The sequence below is a fragment of the Pagrus major genome, chromosome 9 (genome assembly GCF_040436345.1).
Source record: "Pagrus major chromosome 9, Pma_NU_1.0".
NCBI lineage: Eukaryota > Metazoa > Chordata > Actinopteri > Spariformes > Sparidae > Pagrus > Pagrus major.
This window is the reverse complement of record NC_133223.1, coordinates 7497976-7522228: the sequence shown is the minus strand read 5'-3', so window position 1 is coordinate 7522228 and position 24253 is coordinate 7497976. Positions and strand designations below refer to the sequence as shown.

Below are 24253 nucleotides of genomic sequence, written 5' to 3'. Positions count from 1 at the left end.
GAAGAGAAGAGAGTAGAGACGACAGTCCGACGTGGAGGGAGAGAAAAGGGTGAAAGGTTATATTTGATACAGTTTTGTTCAAACCCGTGAAAACGACCCTAATGTTATAGATGGATTAGGCTACAGAAAAAATCCTGAGTCGGGATCAGTGTTGCCACAGTTACCTTGAAAAAGTAATCTGATTACTGATTACTCCTTTAAAAAGTAACTTAGTTACTTTACTGATTACTTGTTTTTAAAAGTAATTAAGTTAGATTACAAGTTACTTTCGAGTCAACCGTGTTTAAGCATTTCCTCTACAACATACCGCCCGACCAACTTCTTCAACTCTCCCTCACTTACTTGTTTTGCACCGAAGTCCAGCTTTTGTTGTTTGGGAGGTGGGGGACCTCCTGCAGAGGTCGAGGCCGTGGCTTTGCTCGCAGCTCTCTGCTTAACACCACCTGGTGGGACTTGCTCTGTAAACGTAACTGTGCCGTGCTGCGACTCCAAATGTTTCTTCAAATTTGACGTTGTGTTTTTGAAGCTTGACAGTACTTTGTCGCCAGCACAGAGCGTACAACGAACCTTAATATTCTCATCTTTAGCTGACACGAACTCAAAATAATGACTGTATTTCCAGCTCGAAAACGCGCATCTCTCACCTCCCTCCATTGTTGATGTGTTTGTGTTGCTGTGTGGTGTTACACGTGAGTTGTCCTCATGCTGAAAACGTGACTTGTCGCATACGTGACATCGCTCCCCGAGACGCAAGAAGAAAGCAAAAATATATATTTTTACTAAGGAAAATGACAAAAATAATAGTAACGCATGGTGACTTGAATAAGTAACTTTGATATGATTACTGGTTTGGAACGCGTTAGATCAGGGTCACGCGTCAGGATAAATGTGTTATTGATTGGTTAATACAGGATACGCATTATTTCTATCATTATTTCAGAGAGATTCTTATTTTTATTTTATTTTTGTACCATTGACACTCGATAAAGAGAGATTACTTTAGGCCTAATAAAACATGTCGAGTCTTTGGTTATACAGTAGAGAGAGATATTATTTTGTTGTAGATTAATTTTTAACTGTAAAACTTAATTTTCTATTGATAGAGGAAACCCGTTACGTTTCAGATACACTTTTTGAACAGCACGACATAACGTTAGCTTAGGTAATGCCCAGGTAATTTTCTGCCATGACTCTTTTCTGGTTACATTTTCAGATGAGTATATTAAACTATTTTCAAAAGAAGAGAAAGGTTCCAGAGGAAGAGAGTCAGGTAACGTTACATAAAGGAGATGTTATTCCCTCAAGTCAATAGAAATGATAATGATGTGTACCTTGATAAGTGTAATATTTAAATATTCCTAACATTTCAGTATAGACTAGTTTAGTTATTTAACTTTGAAATATATCTTTAATTTGTTGTTGTTGTGTTTGTTGTTTTGGCCTAGTGATACTGCAAGATCCTATTTTCAATTATTATTTTCAATTCATGTACCGGAAGCCCTATAGTAAATAATGTATTTAGAAAAACATTCAGTTTGAAATAGTCATAATTTCACATTTCAAAATTCATGTTGTCGTCGTCGTCGTCACCCCCCCTCTTCCACCCGGGCAGACCTCCCCCACGGTTTAAAAAAATCCTGGAGGAAACCCTGGATTATGATGTGGTACGAAATCAGCAATTCTTTTTTGAAGACATCGATGCAGCCTCCTCTGAAACTGACAACACCTACAGAACAATATGCAAGACCCATTTTTTCAAAAGTTGAAAATGAGCCTCAGTCTTTGCAGGATCTTGGTTAACATTGACTTTTTGCCATTAACTCTGTCTGCGTGTGTGAATGTGAGTGTCTGTGTGAGTTTAAGGTAGTTTGCTGGCTGTGTCTGACACCGTTTGAATCGTGCCTTTCTTAACCCAGCCTGAACTGTGTTTCCTTTACAAAGCCATGTGTTATCCTTGCTTGAACTGCGTACTCTCGAGACAAAGGCTGTGTTTGTATCTGTGCTCAAAATCAGCTCTGCTCTTTCTCCACAAAGCAGAAGAAAAAAGAAAAAAGACAAACCAGGGCCAGGCAGTGAACTCAAGGTTATCTGAGCCTGGTGCCACAATAAGAGCCACAGTCCTCTTGTTACCATTCTGGCCTCCTCTTCTCTGGACAGATCAAGGCCGAGCTGTAAGGCGAAGGAGCGACGACACACAGCTTTACCCTTTGACTCTCTTAACAACTAAGTGAAAGGTATTCCTATAAAACTGCTGCATATACTATATGTAAAGCATGTGTCATGCAAGAAGAATGCTCAGTTCCAGTTTGATGTAGGAAAACACTGCCTGCTTGGTCAGCAAAAGGAAATCTTTTTACGTTTTCTGTCAATCCCTGAGGTCAGTTTCAAAATGTTAAAGATAAAATAGTTACAATGTTCTTAGATTTTCCATCAAAGTAGACTGCAGCAGGGTTTAATTTAAATGTTAAAACATCAAAGTGATTTAAATCCACAATTCACAGGCGAGCAGCAATTTCCATCTAATCACACAGCCTCTGTGCATGTGTGCGTCCCTTTGGTACAAGCTGTCAATGTTCCTAATTGTTAGAGCAACAAGAGTATGCTGCATCTCCAATATATTGCTTTCTCTCTTCTGTGCCACTCTGTCTTTCAACACACACACACACACACACACACACACACACACACACACACACACACACACACACACACACACACACACACACACACACACACTTCAATCAATATAGCCTAGTTCTGTAGGAGGACAGGATACGCCTCATCAATAATGGAAGTGTGTGTTGTGAAGAGTGTGAGGGCTGATTCTTTGCCTCATGTCTCGCTTGTGTTTTAGTGGCCACCCTGTGACTAATAACCCACAGATACCCAGACTCAGCCATTAGAAGGAGGTGGGAGGAAACACACACACACACACACACACACACACAAAGACACAGGCTGTAGATGAACAGTTAGACACAAAGGACACACAAACACACACACAATCTATATACCAATCGGCAGCAGCTCATAAAATAACAGTGGCGCCTCCGGCCAATTTATCAGACGGAACATTCCAATTTGACACAAGCCTCATAAGCATGCATCCTTTCACCACACACACACTTTGCTCTATCATACTAGTGAGCCCCTTCAATGATGCGCTGCATTCCCAAGCCCCTTACCATAACCCTAATCATCACAACTAATTGCCTAACCCAAAATCTAACCCTCATCTAACCCTAATTATAACCATAGCCTTAAAACCAAGTCTGATCACTCATACAGACCTTTATAGGTTGGTCTGAAAGTGAGGACAGGTCAAAACGTCCTCACTCTCCCAAATTGTCCTCACTCCAAAGGTCTAAAACTCAATTGGTTCTCACAAAGTTAGATGTGCATGTACACACACAAACACGAATACAGATCTAGGAACTTAAGGCACAAAGACAGAAGCAGACACAGTCACACTGGCAACTTATGAACATTCAGATAAACAAGCATAAAGCATCTTCACATGCCAAATTCACAGCAAGCAACAACCATGGATATATATGTATATGTTTATATATTATGTAAATATATATGCATATGCATACATATATATACACACACACATACATATATACATACAATTTCAATAACCAATGCACCTATTCTTAATGATAAAACATTTAAGTTGGAAGTTTAAATTATTCTCTCAATCATGAAGAGAGAAGAACATACAAAGGCAGGAAAAGTGTTAATTAAAGAGGGGGTGTGGATCTCTAGATGTTTTAACGTCTTATTTATCTGCTGTGACAGCAATAAGATCACAGATGAAGGCATGCTATTGCCTGATTACAGAAGAAGGTAGAGTGTGCCAAAAAGTCTTGTGTGATGTGTTGTGTTGGGAATAATAGGGAGTTGATGAGAAACAAACAAAAGTCATGTTTACACACAGTGTTACTCACCAAAACACACTGCGTATATCCTCAAGCTATTACAAACATGTCAAGTACATTATCTTCTTCATGTAGCCAAGCCAATTTTTTAAACATTTTAAATCCAGCATGGTTACATATCCATGTTTACTAGCTTGCAGTCTTCTTCATCCCTGCTTTTGCTGGCTCATTTCTGAATAGCTTAGCGTGTTACCGCTAGCCTTGATCAGTGGATTAATTAGACACCATTGGTATCGCATCACGCTCATGCGTTTGTATGCATGTGCGTTCTCATTCACATGCATGAGATAAAACAAAACAGACTTATTAATGGAAAAACGGATCATAGCGCCACTAGAGGTGTAAATCTCCACAGAGAACCTTTAAAACTGCTGCCATTTTGTGTACTTGCTTTAAGTGTCGACTTTAAGTGCACCTTGCAGGTGAAACTAGGTTCAACTTGGCTCCTTCTTGAGTGATGATTTGAATCATCAATGTTTGGAGGACAGCCCTGGTCCACGCTAACAATTCTAAAATATTCAAACAATTATCAGGCTATAATTTCATCACTGTTAAGATAATATGTGTGAAATCTGTGTTTCTGTGAAAAATATTTACTTTGAGGACAATGTCAAGTCATACGCGTTGTTTAAATTAACCACAAGAGCCATTTATAAGTCACTAACACTGTTAGTGTTCTGTTCAACAACAAGTGCAATCCAAGTTGTGTCTGTGGTATCACAGATGGTAGCTGCAGAGGTGGATACCAACAAACAGCCTCCAAAGCACAAATCACAGATGATGAGAGGCTGCACTGGATTGACCTCTCTGCTAGAAAAATAATCACTGCCAATGGCAAAGTTTCTCTCACTGCAAACAGGAAACTCCCTCATGACTGGATCCTGACAAAGTGTTTGTACTTTGCTGTTTAATGCAAAATCCAACATCCAACATTTGACTGAGTGACAGATTTATTCAGGTTGTAATATCAGAGTGTTAACTTATTTTAATTATAGGCATTAGTGTTTTTGAAATTGTACTATAGGGACTTTTTCATGAAGAGCTAACAGCAACATTGTGTGCTTACAACACTGCTGTACAGCTTATCAAAATAACTGGCACACAGATTTATACACTGGATGAAGTATTGTGACATATTATCAGTGCTTCAAATATATGTTCTCCTCTTCTTTTATCTCACATCGCCATGATGCATGTGGTTTCAGTGATCTTGTGTTTCTGTTTGCAAACACTGTTCCCAAACTGATGCGCATCCTGCCGAAGGCATTATCATGTCACCTTGTCCACAGGAGAAAAGACAGGGTGTGTGGGGGTTTAAGTGTCTGTGTGTATACTTGTCTGAGTGTGAGCAAGAGTGCGTGTGCATTCATGCATGCATCTATGTGTGATTTACAACTGTGTGAGCAAACTGCCAATGGGCACCGACAGCAGTGGGACAGAGGGGTTTGTCTGGCTTACCAAAGATATTTGTGGAATGTCCTTTCTTGGCAAGGGGCTTCAGCTCATTGTGACCCCAGCCGTACTGTCTGTAGCTGTCCCAGGCATGCTTCATCATCTGGCAAAAAAAAAGACAACAAAACAGATTATTAGAAGCTGTTAAGTCAGCCGACTTGTCAGGGCAATAGCAGGTATTATTGCAGATATGTATAAACAGTGGTGATTCTAGAGTCTGTTGGGGCCCAAGGCAAAAGTCCCCAGGGGGCCCCTTCAACCAGTGTTCATCACCATTGTCTTATAAATAATCAAAGAAAAATGTTCAAAATCCAAACCTTGTTTTTAATTTACGATGTTTACAGTATAACTTTTTAATATAAATAACATTATAAACCAGAACAATTAAAACCTAAATAATAACTAAACGACTCCAACATTTTCAGATTGTAAAGAACTCACATTATAATCTATAAAAGGTATGTACTATGAATATGTTCCCGTGCAGAGGTGGGGTTTTATAGGAATATAGTCATTAGTGTGAGTTAGGTTCATGTGCATATTTCCAACAGGGTGGTTGCAAATATGAGGTAAGAAGACAGAATTAGGCTCAGAGTAAGGTTTGTGATTTGAACAATCAGAAGTGTGGACTGTATAGATAAATAAAATTAGATCAAATGTTTGTGGCAATCAAGTCCTCAAAAAAATCATATTTAAAACTAATGATCTTTAAAGCCTAATATTTATAAAACTGAATTTAAGACATTTTAAGACTTTTCAAAGACACACAGACACCGTGGACAATAAATAGACAGCACGTCCACAAATCGGACAGTAGCTCCACATATAATTACAATGTTGGCATAATGCAGTTACAACAGCTGTCAGGCTGTCACTAAAACTAGGCACCATAAACAACAACAAAAAAACTAATTTTGGGCTATTAATCAAAATGAAGGAAAGTGGAACTGTATGTGATGAGAGATTATTTACATATACGACAAATAAAACATTTAGGCATAATCATTAGGCCTTGCTGGTGAGAGAGACATTTCCTTTCCTGTTAAAAACCCCTTCACTTTTTCTTAGTCCTTTGCTTTTTTCCAATCTTCAATCACATCAGGACAGAGCTGTTAATGAATCAATTAATCAACTGCTACATGTCCTTTATACACGATAATGTAAAATGAGACACCTCCTGCCTCAAACAACGGGTGAACTGAACCCAAATAATGGCAGCAAATTAAGAAAAACATTAACACAATGTAAATTCCTCGAAGACCCAACCCACCACACAGACACACACACACACAGAATCACTTGCGGTTTGGCACAGCTGAAAGGGAGGCATGACCCCAAAGACTTTAATCTGGAAGATGATGCCGCGGAATCAAAGTTCACTGTTTTGCCCCCAGTGTGACGTAATGACAAGTCTGCCTTCGACACTAAACATCAGATCCCTCCACACACACGCGCGCACGAATGCACGCAGGCAGGCAGGCAGGCAGGCACGTGCACCCGCTCACACACACACGCAGGCATTTGATGGTTTGAACACAGAAAAATGCAGGTATGATAATAAACACATTCAACACAAACTGCAGACATATTTTGAAGCTCTCTCTTTGTATTTTTCTTTAGTGCATCACTTCTGCCCCCCTCCTCGTTTGTGTAGACATTTGTCTACTGGATAGAACAAAATGAGATTCTATTCTTCATATGACCTTTGAAAGGAGGCTGAAAGAGATCAGCTCGGGGAGGGGGATGAGGATAAAAAGAGCAAGAGATTGCGAGATGAGCACTGACATGGAGGCTGATGCTGAGAAGAGGCGCTCCAGGGCAAACAGAGGAGATGACACAGCCGAGGAAGGAAAAAGGGCCAGCTTTTAGTGAAGCTGCTCTCTTTCGATCCCAAACCTTTATTCCAAAGCCCTACACAAGTGGCATCGACAACCTCTGAAAAGTATTTCTAAGTCCTGTATTGTAGGCAACTGGACTTGTTCCAGTTTCTTGAAGACATTTCACCTCTCATCAAGAGGCTTCCTCAGTTCTAACTAACTGGAGGGGAGCTGCAGGCTTTTAAACTCTCTGGGGGAGTGTCCTTACAGAGTTGTTAAGGACACATGTGAGCTCTGAGTTTCAGAGTTGTTAGGGCCACTTGTGGGTCGTTGACCCAACCGGCCTTCATGTGGCCACAAGTGGCCCTAACGACTCTGAAACTCAGAGGTCACACATGTCCATGTAAGGACACTCCCACACAGAATTTAAAAGCCTGCAACTCCCCTCCAGTTAGTTAGAATTGAAGAAGCCTCTTAGATGAGATGTGAAACGTCTTCAAGAAACTGGAACACGTCCATTTGCCTACGATACAGCACTTAGAATTACCATGACCTGGATGACTCAGAACCTTCATCAACACTCCGAAAAGTATATTTCCTGTCTTTGTGGTGGTATCAGTCTCGGTCTGGGTCCGTGGACATCTGTTGATGTTGTTCTCTATAGTGTCTGTATATCTGGCAGCTTTCCTATCTGTCCATCTGCCAGCCTCTCTGTCTCTACGTGTCTGTCAGCTTGTCACATCATTCCGATGATGACCTTCATGATGATGACTAAGCTGGCACTGATACATCCTGCATCACACAACTGTTCTTAGTGTGTTAATCTTGTTTCATTAAAGCTATATTGGAGGGATATCTACTGAAGTTAGCATGCTAACCAGTTAGCCCTGGGCCTGAAAGCCTCTTTCTCCCAGCTGTCCAAAGGTCCTGTGCCGGCGGTATAAACACCGTCACTCCAGCTAACTGCATGACTAACTGAGCTACCAAGCTAACAGTAGCTATAGTCATAAACAGAATACAGCAGCAGTTAGCTACTCTGATCATTTGCTGCCCCTATTTGCCAGTAATGTGAGTTCAACAGGTGGCCTATTCTTACTTACTGCCCCTTTAAAACTCTCATGAGGGAAGAAAATAAGGATGTAAGTACAAAACAAGTTTACATTCAAAGATTACCAAAACAGAGGCTAAAGTTCTGCAAACAATATACTTTGAATAAATTTGCTGTTACGTTATCTGAACACATACTTGTTACATCAGTATTTTAAAAGCTGGCCCGAGGGAACACGGAAAGTTAAGACAACACCATTTTACACCAAAATTAGCACATACATGTGGATTATCTAAAACATGGGTAAACCCACACACGCATCAGAAGATGCAAATATTAGAAAAGCAGGTAGTAAAGAGCATGGAGTTCAGTGAATTTTTTTTCTTCCAGTGTCTCTCCAAACTCATCTGCGGCTGAACGATGTTCAATTGCTGATCGGAGACATATTGAAAAGTATTAAAGCACTACTGTCCAGAACTTCAATGTGCGTCATAGCATTGCACCCAGGTGTTGCGTTTCCATCACTGCCAACTGGAGCTGGAACCAATAAGTATTTTTGACTGCTGCTGTGTCATTTGTCACAGGAATGAATAGCCATTGTGCCCTTTCCAACTGAAGACAAAAGCTAGACATTCGTGGGTGTTCGTGGGATTTTTGTCCATCATGTATGGCAAATAAGAATAAAGCATAACTGCATAGTGTGCACTCTTGGTGATTTACTATCAGTTACAAAGGATGCATAATGGCAGTGGGGATTACTTAGCTTCCTAAGAAAGGAGAGTGAAGAATTTGCAGCACAAGTGCCTGCAGTTAGTGACAGGACTGCACAGTCACATAGTGCTGAAGCCCCGCCGCTGCACAGAGTGGTGTTTGCTGTTGATTCAAAGCTCATTAATATTGAATGTGTCACATATCTAAATTGCACCAAATTCCACACTGCACTTCCTTCGGCCCTCAGCGAAAACCTGCCAAGTGTGAAGTCGATGGAATGAACAGTGCTCAACATATGTGAATAACATACAAATTCCTTGCTTTATAGTTAGATGAGGTGCAGGTAGAGCATCTCTTACAGCACAGCTCTGTCTGTGTGTCTGTGCATGTGTTTCTGTGTAATTTTTGTAAGACGGCAAGAGGTCCCTCAGAGCTCTGTATAGGAGGAATTCCTTGCTACTGCATTAGATGGGATTAAACAAGCTATCAGTAACACACTCACAGGGAGTGCACTGTATCACACTCCAGGAAGTAGCTTGGTCTACCGCACAGCCACCTTGTATGTCTCTCCAACCAAGCTATGTCTGTTCCCCTACCTGCCTGCCTGCCTCTTTATGCCACTATGTGAGAATGAGTATCCAGATCCTCCTCCATCACTCCCTCTCTCTCTCTCCTTGGAGCAGGCAGGCAGCCAAGCTAATAAAGACAAGGGCCAGGAGTTTCATTGTGTTCTTGGCCTCATGGCTTTCCATGACGCACTCCATGCACACACCGAGGATTATAAATCAAATGAATACACACCGTGACATGGACACACACATTGGCTGGCTCCCTGTGATCTGTGTTGATTGGATGCTTCATCAAATTTTGATTGGCCCATATGCCAAGGACAAGCACAACAGTGCAGGGTGTTGACAATGTTGACAAACTGCTTATTTAAAGGACCTTGGAATACTAATTGGACATTAAGCTACAAAATTCTGTGATTGATTCTGACAGCTACCTCTTGCCATCACGGCATCTTGACAGCCAAAAGGAAAAGAGGGGATTGGTTTGCATTGGCCAAAGAGGCTGGTTCCTTTCATAATTAGAGCTGAACCTCATCAGCAGTGGCTGCAAAATTGGCTGCAAGGCAGCTCAGAAAAACCCAACATTTTGTAATCTCTGACATGGAAAGTTACATCTGAATAAATCGCTATTCTAATATCAACAATGAATCTAAGAGCTCTGTTCTACTTAATGTAAAAAGGTCGCTAGTAGCGAAATTCACAGACAATTACCACCCCACTGTGTTTAAGCTAACTGTCTGCTGTATGTATTTATAGCCATTATGAAATTCTGATAATGATGAATCTTCTTGTTCAGTACTTTGAAACACAACAATAACTAAAAATGCTATCACAGAATTACCCAGAGTTAAGCTGTAGACAGAAGCAATGACAATGAGAGGATGGTTCATGGGTCACTTCTTAAAATCTCAAAACGTTAAACCAACACAGCAAGACTAACATTCAAATAACATTCAGCTCAAAAGACAAATCACTGTGGCTAGGATTTTCTTTTCAAGGGGATTATGTTACCATGACTGTCATGACAGCATACCAAACCACTATATTACAGTGGAAATAGAGACATGTTAAACTTTCCCCTCTTCTAGCCACTGTCAGAAAGACAGTATTATCAATATGGCTACCACTAGCAGCCTTTACACTGTGCAGTCAATATTTACTTCAGAATGATAAGTTAAAGCAAACAAAGTTAGATATTGAGATCTAGACCTATTAGGTGTTTCCTCTTAGCAACAAATGTAAGTATCTTGACTCAGGGCAATTACTGTCAGGAATGTTTTATTACTGTTAAACTAACCTAACTGGTGCAATGTTTTGATGTATTAAGACAAACCATTGTACAGACTGTGTTCACAGCGTAGGGATAACTTAGTATGTATTTGTTTTGGGTGTGAGTGTGTCAAATGCCACTAAACGTGTGGCAGATACACTCGCACTCACCTGCCCCCTTCTTAAACTGAAATCATGTTTCTACATTGGTGCAGACCCAAATAGCTCAATTCAAGGTTCTCTACTCTGTGGGAAATTACTCTCTTTGAGCATTTTCCAACTTGCTGTGGAACATTTCCTTGGCAAATATTGCATCCCCAATGAGACAGTGCAGCCATTACTGTACCCAGTTTCATCCAAGAAGAATATCTCAAGCTACCTCTTTAAACTAAACCGAACACAAATCCCTTGCCCCTATCAAAGCTGGTGCAGGGAGGGTATTTGCATTTAATAAAGCACGTTCTATGCACATCATGTCAAACGTTCCCATCCTGCATCTGCCCACCGGCTCCTCTGTCACACTCAGCTGTTACTCCTAGTGAGTCCTGGCGGTGGTAAGTCCTGTCGTCAGTTAGTACCCACTGTGAATTACTACATCTGGGACTGTGGAGCATGACGACAACCAGCAGCTTGTGGTGTAGGATGAAGAGAGCCTGTTCAACCCTGACAGCTCTCCAAAGTAACACAGACAGACAAACACAGTCTGTTCCTTTGCATGATTCATCATCTTTTCTGTGGCAGCTGCTTGTAAAGGCTGGAAGTCACTATAATCCTTTCCACAAATATATATTTTATAAAGTATTGAAATTATATTTCTCTACTATTCACATCCTTTTAATGTCTTTGTATTTTTTATTTATTTATTTTTTAGGAGCAACAGAAAAAATCCCATTTTTTACTTTCAAATCAGGATTCAAAAATGTGTGATAGTATGAGCTCCTACTGGCATTTTTGCCAATAATAAGGAAATTAAGAGGTTGTTAGTTTTATCAAAGTACCACCATGTGTGTAGTTTCTTCTTTGGAGTTGACTGTTCTTAATGTAACAGTCTAAAACTTGGTGCAGTCTTGCCGCAGGTCTTGTGTCTGCAATCCCCAAGGCAAAAACTACTTCAAATGAAAACATAAGTAGCATTTACTTTGGCAAACCATTGTCAAAAGTCTCAGTTGTTGGATTTTACATAACTTTGGAGAAATGCAGAGAAAATGTTTTTGTATTTGTTAAATTTTAATGTCTTAAAATGCAAATTATTTCTCTGACAAGATTTAAGAGTAACTTAAGTTATGATCATCTGTTAATGATTGTTTTTTTTTTCTGGCCACCATCAGAGCCACACGAATGTAAGTCATGTAAATCATGGATGAAGCACACCTTTCCTGCACATTTTTGATCTTTTGGTCCCTGTGTTTGGCTTAGTTGGAAAAGAAAGTGTTCACTCTAACAATGCAGTTAATTCCCTGCACAATTTGTGTTCATGAGAACTACTACCCCTTTAGACAGATATAAATGGCATGGACAAATCATGGGGTATTGCCCCTAGTTTGCCATTCATATCACTTGTATAACTACATGTCCACCCTCAGTTGTTAGATGGCCATCTCAAAAGCTCTGAATAGCCGACTATGATGCATTATGATGCCACTTATGACAAATCTCACATGAACAATTAGTCTACATTATCCGTCTGGTTGATTATTGAGGCCTATATTCAGCATTTCTCCGATTATTGGTATCGGTTATTTTTCTGTCAGATTGCCGATAAAATAAATTTAAATTTAAAATATGCAACTTTAGCTCTGATGCAACATCCTCTCACACAATGTCACACCCACAACAATATCCGATGGGATTACATCAAAATCAATGGCCTATAAAAAGTGAATAATATAAATCTGCAAAGTAACTAGTAACTAAATGTATCAAATAAATTTAGTGGAGAGGAGGTATAAAGTAGCAGAAAATGGAAATACTCAAGTAAAGTACCTCATAATTTTACTTAAGAACAGTACTTCTGTGTACTTCAGTTCATTCCATCACTGGTTGTTCTGAACACCAGAACAAAGATTTTAATTTTTACTGCAAATGAATATCGGTTCCAAATGTCTTTACTGGTATCGGCGTCCTTGATTTCTAATAACTTGTATCAGTGTCTGCCCTGAAAAAGTCATATGGGTCAACCCCCCCCCCCCCCATCTGTGTTTCAAAGGCCAAGCCATCTTTGGCATCTGGAGGTGACCTTAGTGTCATGGATTGTATTATCATCAGTTTACTCATCTCAGTTGGTCCTGTCCCAGGTCCAACACACATATAACACACTCACAATCACATGTGGTATCTTTGTCTGAGGACAATAGGACCACTTACTAAATCATACCCCGTCTTACTCTGTGCCCAAAAGGATTGGGAAGACTGTCGCAGTAGGATCTCCTTCCATGGGGATCTGCTTATTTCTATGTGGCCCTGTCTCTATATCGCCACCGTAAATGTATTAATCATGCCACATTTTACGCTCGAGCTCGCTTTGGAACGAACAGGCAGCCCAGGAGTGGCCCTGTGTTATTAAGGTCAGAGTCTGAGGGAGATTAAAAAACGCTCTTCCCCTCCCTTCCTCTATCGACTGACGAACTGGAGAGTGAAAAGTGAAGCATACAGTATGGTGCTGGTCTTGATGAGAAAGGCAGCCGCATTTCTCTTCTGATGAATTCATGTGGCCAGCCCACCCAGAAACTATTTTTATATTTCCATTTCATTGGTTTAAAAATTTCCAAATGCAGTCCAAAGTGCAGACTGATTTAAAAGTCTGCCAGAGTGATGCAATTATGTGCCAGTGTGAGATAGGTCACGTATTTACTGCTGCTTTGCTCTTGATGCTTAATGTGGCCCCAGGGTCAAACACAACAAAAACACAAGACAGGTTTCATTAATCAGGGAAAGTTCCCACACAGATGTGCGTACGTGATTGCTTATTGGGATTATTCTACTTGCCAGCATTGACAACTGCAATTTCTTCAGAATTGCCTTCTGTAGTTTAGTTTTTAAAATTGTGCTAAAATCACATTTATTATTATATTATCAACAATCCTGCGGTAGGTCTGCTGACTTCCATACCACAAACCATTTGGGAGTGGACTAAGACCTACTTTCTCAAGGGGAACTCTGGCTGTTTAGTCCGCACCAGGGTTAAATTGACAGCTTTCATACCAGCCCATTCGAACCATACTAACCAGGAAAACCCACCAGGGTCAAGAGGTTAGGTGTGAAAGCACCGTTAAGACTATGAGACATCGTTGTGATATGTATAACATCTTCTAATATACAAGAAGATGTGACTGAAATTGTGCATTATGCTGATTCAATCAAACAGTCCATTCTTGCATATCTTCCATGCAACACTCCGATCTTTACTGTGACTTTAGAAAAATTCAGCTGACTTTTTCAGACAAGGCAGGTTGCCCTCCGTCTTGATGTCCATCAAGATTGCACAGTCTATTAGGAGCTGTGACCTTCACAGTGGCAGCCAATTGCCTGCCTGCTGCCTGCTCTAGAAAAGAAGCACACTCTGCCCGCAGCCATCTCTTTCCCAAAGGACCAACAGCCATGATTCATGCACCCTTATCCCAGATGTGCCACGCTCTCAAACACACACACGCATAGACACAACTACAATGTACGGACACAGACAACCACAGGGCAGTGAAATATTCATAAATCCCCTTTGAGCCAGTGGCTGAGAGCAAGGCCATTACTTTTGCCATTGTTTGAAAAAAAAACTGTAAAAAATCAGCTTAGCTCCCACAGAGGAGGCACACAGTGACAAGCTTTTGGAGGTTTGGGGAGCTGGAGAGCAGAGCTGGAGTTATGTGCTGCTCTGAGTGACCTCCAGAGTCAGTTTGACTGATTTAAAGCACCCGTCGGCCCGCCCTCGTCTTTCTCATCTCCTTCCAACTCACCCCATGGAGGCTTCCTATCTGGCTTAGCGGAAGGTCTTTCAGAAGATGCACGAGGGTGGTGAGACTATGACATCTGAATTGCTTCCTGCAGTAAATACATTCATGGCACTTAGGCAGAGGCTGGCGATAAATTCCTGTGAAATCGAGACAGTAAAAGAGTCTAGATAGGCTGTTTTTATACAGCTCCCAAGCAAAGAGTTCAAACAGATTATTGTTTAAGATACGGTTACATCAGTGTAATGGGTAGAAGCTACATACAAGTTTAACATTTCACTGGTCTCATCATTATGTCAGTTTTATCAATTTCTGGATCAAAAATGTGGTAAAATGTTATTGTCAGGAGACGATGAAAAGCCTCATCACCAAAGACATTTGGTAACCAGTTGAGATTTTGCTGAACTGTTTATATGTTTAATACAGTGTCGCTGCTATGGTGGATTATTTCAAATCAGAGGGCAGGACCACTTCGATCTACTGGTTTTTTGTGTCAATTACCTTTATTCGTTAGGTATATCATTCATTCATTATTATATAAGATTATTTTGTTTTATCTATACCTTGCTTTACATGCACAACATGTTACTCCTTTCTAATTTATGCCTTCCAATAGCCTGCCTGGAGAAGCGATTTATTATTCAAATACATAAATCATTTCTCCATTATATAAATATTTACTGATGAACAGTGACCTACGATTGATGAGAAAAATTACAGCACCCACAGTTTTGACAATATCAAAGGAAGGTTTTCAAAGACAGTGCAGATCCTTTGATGGCCAGAGAATGTTAATATTTTGTTTTAAATTAATACGAACAGATCCCTCCATCCTGTTTGTCTGGGCTGAAAAAGGTATAAATGACTCATCCAATCCCAATCCAGTCTCAACCTAAAATAACATATCTTCAAAGTGAGCCAATTTGAAAGGTAAATGATGAGTCATCTTAAGTATTAAGTGCAGAACAATTTAATATTCACAGATATTCAGTGCCTACTCCACTGATGTGCATCACAGCTACCAGTTAATGTGCACCGTGATGCTTAGTGTGGTTTCATTTATGAACTGTGTTTTAAATAGACCGAAGATCTCAACTAGTACCAACTAGCTAAGGTGGATAAATACTTGTTTTTTTACACTTCCTATTGTGTGGGGGGGTCAAGCAATTATTCAATCATTGTGTCTTTTCACATTTCTTTTAGTTCCACAAAACAAACATCACTGTATTGAGAGTATATTAATAAATGGAAGAGGAAATCATGTAGTTTAACTTTTACAATTGCTTCACAACTCTCCTGAAAACAGTTTAGTCATTCAAGTGGAAAAGATGACATGGAGTGACTTTTTAAAATGAACAAAAACAATAATGCGAAGACTATGCTGAATAACCTGATTTTCATATTTGACTTTATCAGAACCATTGATTGGATGGGGAACCTGATGTATCAGTTTGAATGTAACTGACAGCCAAGTTAGCTAACATGTGTTGCAAATTGACTGTGTGCTTCTTTTATCATGTCCAATATCCAAACTTCTCCCACCCTGCTGATTTAAGGTGTTCCTCTGATGGCTACAAGGTTGAGATGTTGTCGTCTCTCTCCTACTAATATAAACAATAAATAACAATAATAAATATGTCGGATATCACACAACCTTTGTCAACAGCAACAAGTCAGCAATCGGAACTGCAAACAATAAAAAACCTGAGCATTTTATAAGCTGTTTATGAGTACGTTTTAGTGAGTGAGAAGTCACTATCAAAGGCCAGATGAAGCTACAGCTGCTTCACAATAAAGGCCCTCCAATGGATTGGTGAGTGGAAAAATTAATCGCGAAGAAGCAGCAAGGAAGAATTATGTTTTCACTGGCTTAACTGCAGACTTGATTTTTAGAGCTTCCATCAGAGTGATTGCTGACAGAGATTAACTCGTGTTTGGTTGTGGTATGATAGGAGAGGCACTGAGGAATCACATGATGTGCTTTTATTATTGCTGAAAATAAAAAAAGTTTGTTTTCAACTGTCTCAGCTACTCGGGGCCTGCCCAAACAAGTTATAACAATGACAAATCATACCTTGTTTTAATTTTTTTTTTTTTTTTAAACCAATTTTTAAACCAATGTCACCATTAGATACACTAATTTCAGGTTCCCACTACATTAATGAAAAAAAAGCATAAAATGAAAGCATCCCACACATGCAACATTTCTGTAGTGTCCCTGAGGACTTGCAGGAACCAACTCCACCTTGCTCTTTGGCAGCCAATTCTGAAATGTCAGAGTTATTGAAAGCATAAAGTGTTTTCTGCCCTGCCTGCTTGCTCTTAAGGGAAAAAAAATTAGCTTGATCTATGATGCCCTTGTATTCAGGTTGCTTCTTCTTTATCTATTGCAGTGTTGCACACTTAACATGACAAAAGCTATCAGGCAGGCCGTCCTATTAATTCATGATATACAGACAAAGAGACACACACACATGCTCTCACTCAGACATCCGCACACATCATACACAGGTAGACATTTTTCAAACAGATAGGTGAGGGGAAAGCACTCATTCTCCCAGTCAGTCCTGTGATCTTGAGTGCTGATCCAGGAGGAGAAATGACTACCCTGGACCCTGGATTTCTTCTGTTGGACTGCTAGTTGAAAAGGAAAAAAAAGCCGTAGATAGAGCTGTTCTTCTACTGCAGCAGCAGAAGCCCAGAGGGACAAAGAGCCATTGTAGGGTGATCCTGTCCTCTGCCAGCTTCACTGTCACTCTCGCTCCATCACCTGAGCTCTAATTGATGAGGCCTCTCCTTTACTTAAAACGACTGGGATGCTCTCTCTGCCTTACACCTAATAAAGGAATTTACTACAGGCTCTCCAGTTAAACACAGTTAAGGTCTTTGGTTTAGCTCATTCTCCAGGTCTGCCCTACAATACTCCTGACCTTTCAAGAGGCATAAAAAAAAAAACAGTAAACAAACATTCAAAAGGGTTTTAAGAGAAATTCTAAGCAGGGGATGTGTGTATATAGAATATTAGGGCTGCCACTCACATTTTACTTTTACTATTTACATTACTATAACATTACTATTTCCCAGAGTCCAAAGTGACGTCTTCAGACCGATTATTTTGTCCATTCAATAGTCCAAAACCCAAAGACTCTTCATTTGCTTAACTTAGAAAAAAACAAAACAGAAACAAATCCTCATATGAAATGTTGCTATTTTTTGCTTGAAAAATAACTGAAACTACCAATCAATTATCAGCACAGTTGGCAATTAATTTTCTTTCGATCAACTAATTGATTATTCAACAGCTCTATACAAGCTCTAGCTCTAAACAATATGTATAATAAAATTTGGATATTGATTAAAATATTATTTGGTGACTTCATGAGACTATCAAAAACCTTTTATTTCATTTGTCAGTGTTTGTGATCAAATCTATTCTAAACTGAGGGTTCACGCAGCTTTGACACATTGACAGGTCTGAGGAGTAATCTGGCATTGGCCCTGAGGCAGCAACTGTAGCTCCTTCAACACTGTTTGTGTTCATCCACAGCAAAAGTCTCATCCCAAAAGTAAGTGCTCTACCCAATCAAACAACTTTTTCAAAGTGGATAATACTACTTAACACAAGGTGTCGATCACATTACGGTGGCTCCATTCAATGCAAGTGTTCCAGTGAGCTATATCACTTATTGTTAACATTGTGTCAGTATAGTGTTGACTGCAGTTTATGGTCATTTTAGAAGCTAATTTGTGGTGCATTTTACCGTCAGGTGAGTCAAAAGTCAGAATGGCAGGACCTTGACAAAAGGTGTAACTAAATATATTGTGACCCGAGAATGAATCATGTAATTGAGAAGGACTAGGGAAGAAAATACTACAAAATGAGTTGAGAAAGGAAGTGGACATTTTTTTAATCGAGATAAAACAATATTGAAGCAGGGACTGGATAAAGATACAGCAGAGGTGAACATGATATGATGTGGTAAAGCAAACAATGAAACACTGACATGTTCTCCAAAAAAATAAAATATGCTGCAGCAAAAGTGGAAGAATGTTCCAGAAAAACTATAAAATATGCAAAGTTACAAGAGTATCTAGCTTTTCAGTTTTATCTCAGTGTTATTTTTGTAAATTGAATAAGAGAAGAGGAAAAAAATGTGTGATTCAAAAAGAGTGCTTCGTGCTCAGTCCTTGGAAACTCAGGACAACAGCCTCCAAATACATACTCTACTTCAGCTTGGTTACTTGAATTTTATTAATTTCATAAATTCTGTTCAATTTCTCTCTGACACAAGCACATCTGTCTCTGAACTATCACAAAGTCTGTGCTTAGAATTGTCTCGCAATATTTAATATGAAAGACTTTTGGTAAATGTTCTTCTTGGCTTCTGCAGTGGCTCTTCAGCGTTTTCCCGAGGCCAGTTTTATAATATCTTTAAAAGGGGATGAACAGGGCAGACACAATGTGTTGGGCTTTTCATTTTACTTAAGATCAGGTTCAGGTTACTTTAGTTGTACCCGTAGATACCATACATTTAATAAATACATCTCAGTTGTTTCTGCTAGCTCCCAATCACTTTTCTGGCCATGTTTGCAATTCTGGACAGTCTGTTGTTGTTCTCAGCTCCTTGACTACACACATGAACACACTTTCAACAAGACTTCTCCAAACATTCTCTAAAATGGTCTCTTACTTATTCGTATGAATCCAATTTCATGATCGGGTACAAGCACCACATTGCTCAATCAAGTAAAGTTCCTAAATCTTTAAACCCCTGTACTGCTTCAACAGGCTGATCATTAATCATATCAGGTAGAAAATAATGACATGTATTATGGTAACTCATAACTGAAGAACTGAGAAAGCTGCAGTTATTCCAGCCTGGGAGTGTTCATGCATAGCTCCCTTGAAATTATCTACATTTTTGTGTTAATATCTGATCTTATTTGGATCGAACAGTCAGGCTTTGCTGCCATTTTGCCACAGGTTTGTTTACAGTGCTGTAGATCTCTCCTCATATCTCCAAACTGGAACATGAACATTTTTCCCACTGGGCTGCTCATAACCATACCTGAACAATACGCATGAACATGCCTTACTGGTTGGACTGACATGAAGGTTAATGCCAGCATGCAGGAATACATTTATCAGCTGGGAGCCATGCTGACATATAGAACCATACATAATGTATAGATGTACATAATGCCTTCTGCAGAGGGGATGGGTTATCAAATGTCACCTCCCTACCATATGCTACGAAAGGTTGGCTTACATGAGAGCATCAATCATTATATGATGTTACCTCACAAAGTAATTTGTAGGCCATCCACAACACATTTACAAAAGGAGGTAATTCTAAACAACAACAACAACAACCACAACATTACAAAGCTGAGGAATGGATGCAACCCACACACACTCTCTTTAGCTAGCTTCTTTTACCGCCGCCCATTCTGTTGGATTCAAACGATATACTGTGTTTCTTGTGGATGAGAAGTGCTCATTGTTCAGCAGTCAATCCCTACTGTATGAACACAGATGATTTTATGAGCCTTAGAAGAGTGGCTGGATAAGGGAGATTCCTTCAAGGAGTCTGCCAAATGACACTGAGCTGAGTTACAAATTGAGACAGAGGGGAAGAAAGTGTTGCAAAGAGCAGGAGAAGGAAGTGTTATGGTCAGAAGGCGATACTGAGGTAAAGAGTGATTAGAAAAAAGCAAGCGAGTGGGAGAAAAGTGTAAAGAAAAAGTAAGAGAGGGGGGAAGAAAAGGACAGGGTGATTTTGACACACACACACACACACACACACACACACACACACACACACACACACAGAGTATAGGCCTGGTGTGCAATAAACATACAAGGCCATCTGCCAAAAACTGCCACGGCTTCGAAGAGAGTGAGCAAGAGAGTGACGATGAGGGAGGATGCTCGAGAGAAAAGGAGAGGGTTAAGTACAAGAGATGGAGCAGGTGACTCACTGCCATCTCTCCAGATATTCCTCCACCAGAAACCTCCGCTGTCTCTTTATGGGCCAATACATCTATAGAGCAGCACCATTTAGATTTATCTGGCCTTTACAGCCACAGTCCATAGCTCTGCAGGGAAACACGGCGCTCTCTCCAATGCCAGCCACAAATCTGCAATCGTTTGCTTATCACTCAACAGTCACAGCTGAGTGCTGGTGAGCCAAGTATGCAGTCAGATCTCCGGCCTTCAAACACTGCTCTGCCTCCAGACTGGCGAAAGTAGGCCATGAGACTTCGATATGAGATGCTTCTTTTCTTTTCAAGGCTGTGGTGATTCTGCCATGCAATTACTAGCAATCAGCTGTCACTGGAGGGCAGTCTGCGTCATTACCCTGAGATATGTCATTAACTATGACTGAGTTAATGAAGGTGGTCCTCCTGTCTTACTACTAAGCAGCACAAAATGTACATAAGTCTGCTATGTACTGGACAATTGTGTGAGTTCTAACATTGCCATCATTCTACACACTAGTTTTACAGTTTGTTTCAGTATGGCATGGCTTTCATGTCATCTTTTTTAATGTGCTACACATTGCAAGTGTTTTAATACAACGATGGCAGCATGGTACTGTATCTGCACTTGAAGTGATCTGTACTCCACCAGTGGGAAAGGGTTGCCAACAACTCCAAGCTTCCATTTCTGTGGGCATTAAAACGAGCACTACTGGCTCTCACCTGGTTGTTGCTAGAATTTCGTCAGAGGACATTTTTATAAAATTGAGATTTTCTCCACATTTCCCTTTGGTGCCTCTGGGCTGCTTTTAAATCTCTGTAGCTCAGCAGGTGGCACCACCAGGTCTAATTCACATTGAATAGTAGCCTATAGCTCTCTCAGCCCAGAGTTGATCTGTGTGAAGGCTGTGGCTGCTCTTGCTTACTACACATGCTGAATGACAATGACATAGGATTAAGTGATGTTAAAAAAAAAAAAAGATGAACTGACCAAGGTGGCAAATTTTAACATTTATCGTCTTGTTTTTTAATTATTTCACTACTTTAAAAACAAACAAAAATTACATAATCCGAGCCTATTCAGACAAGGGCTTACTTATAAGTTATTTTAAACAGTATCTTTAGATCTCAATTACATATTTTCTGACTGAAGTGTCGAAAATGGTCCATGCAAGTCAAATACAAGAGGCAGATTCAGAGTCAGGTCTCACTATCACTGTGATCATGACACACAGCAAATAATGTACTTAGCTTATCATTTTTGCCATCAGCAGCAGCAGGACATTGATTGATAATGGGCAACAATGTATGACCGCTTTTCACTTTAAGAAAATAAAAGTTTTTCTTTTTGCTATTATAATTTCACAAATTATTGTGTCCTGACAGACATTAAACTTCATATAAATTAATATTTTTTCCTAATAACAATACAGTAGATGTACACAGTATAATGATGTCCAGGGTTTATACCACAGTATACCTTGAAAATAGTATATAGCTGCAATCATTGTGTAGGCCAAAGATGGGTTTTCTAATTATTATGGAGACTTTGACAAAAATGTGTCAAGAGCACTGCACAGTCAAAATAACTGAAATCACTACATTTCTACCTATTCCAAAATTATATTTACTCTAAAGTGAGCAATAAGTCTCTTGTGCCGCCATTCACCTTAAAAGTGTTGGACACGAGTTGCCGAGTACGATAAATATGAGGAATGTTGGAAATAACTGTCATCTCAGTGCAGGCGAGTGTGTTTATTAATGGTCTTACGTGTGATAAAGGCAGGAAATGTGGGAGAAACTGATGACCTGCTGTGATCCTTGTGGACTCAGCTGCAAGGCTTCATAGAACTACACAGCTTCACAATTCTGGGAAAACATCAATACTGAGTGTGTGCGTGTGTGTGTGTGTGTGTGTGTGTGTGTGTGTGTGTGTAATGTAAATGTAATGTAAATGTAATGTAAAGTAAATGTAATGCCTGACTATGTGACCCTCTGCCCTCTTCCAAGAGAACAGCAGTTGAGAGTTGTAAGAGTAAGAATGCAATACAATCAAATGAAAGAAAATAACAAATGGCTCTGTTGTTCAGTTTATCACTTTTGATTTTTGTTCATGTCTTCTGGACTGGTATGTAGACAAGAGAAACAAATACCTAGCACATTTTCACTTCTGGGGTGTGGCAAGACCAAAGAAAACAGATGTAGGTGCAATCACACACTGGTGTTAGGGTTACGATGTGTGTGTGCAGAATACTGTGGATCCATCAATTTGAATTTACATCATATTTATAGTTTTTACTGTTCACTGTTTTGTGTGAATTCTATTCTTTAAAAAATGCTTCTTAATTACTGTAAAAAGCACATAAGTATAACCAACAAAATACAGATTATAATGTTAGTATGCCTTTTAAATGTTGATAAACCATTATTGACATCCTCTAAAATGTTCTCACTGTTTATGCAATATACAAGAGACTGAAGCATCAGAGAGCAAACTAACCAAGCGATCCAAGATCTAATTTCAAGAAGTTTAGCTTTTATCCCCAAGCAAGAGCAACGTTAACTAAATTCCAATCATTAGAAAGGATTGAACATAATGTTAGATTTAAATAAAGTGAAATTAAGAATTATTCACTGAAAAGAACTGCAAACCTGGGGGGACATTACCTTCTACTATCAGGTTGAACATTCTTCTGATTTCTGCATTTGAGACTCGCCAAATTATCTAGACTAACTAGTGTTTTTCCAACATTATTGATGTACTAACTTTATTGAAAGTGAACTGTGCTTTTGCACCATGGCCCATTAACTGCAACACCCAGCTTATTTCAACAGCTTTGGGCCAACAATATCTCATGATGTGACAGGTGAATCGTATTGAAACAGTTAATAGTCATTCTCCATTCCTTTTCTTTTATTGCCCTAAAGCTCTTTTCATCTCCAGACAAACGCTTAATGGCCACTAATGTCCGGGTGGTGTAATTAGCAGAATAGCAAAAGAGCACAGAGATCTGAGCTAATGGACATGGTGGAAAGGGAGGGTTTTTGTGTTCTGTACAGTCAATGAAATATGTATTTTGGAAGCATAAAAAGGAGGTTCATTTCTATTTCTGGAGGAACAAAGACCCTGAGTGGCATGACTGAACAACAGAGCAGAAAAGGTACCCTGCTGTTCTTACCGATTTCCCTGATTTATCACAGCAGTTTCTGAGAGTCACACATTGGAATATATTTAAATGTAAGAATTTTGGTTTAAAATATTCAAAAAATAACGAAAATTATTAGCAAAATGTGAAGAAATAACAGTTTTGATGATATGTCGAATTTGTCTTTGTATTGTGTTGCACAGATATCTACTGGGGTTAGCAGGCTAACAAGTTGTAAGAGGTGGTAGTCCAACAGAAAAAAACACAGACACGTCATCTTAGGCTTCGAGAAACACTGATTCATTTTTCACCATTTTCTGACATTCTATATAGCAAACAACTAGTGGATTAATCTTGATCAACAGATTAAT

The 24253-nt window shown here is 39.6% G+C and overlaps 1 protein-coding gene across 1 annotated transcript in view; it reads right to left on the bottom strand.

Annotated features, from left to right (window-relative positions):
* Positions 1–24253, bottom strand: part of man1a2 (mannosidase, alpha, class 1A, member 2) — a 139823-nt gene that overhangs the window by 86341 nt on the left and 29229 nt on the right. The window contains exon 4 of the mRNA XM_073473590.1: positions 5403–5499. Within this exon, the coding sequence (XP_073329691.1) occupies positions 5403–5499 (97 nt within the window). The remainder of the gene's footprint in view (positions 1–5402; positions 5500–24253) is intronic.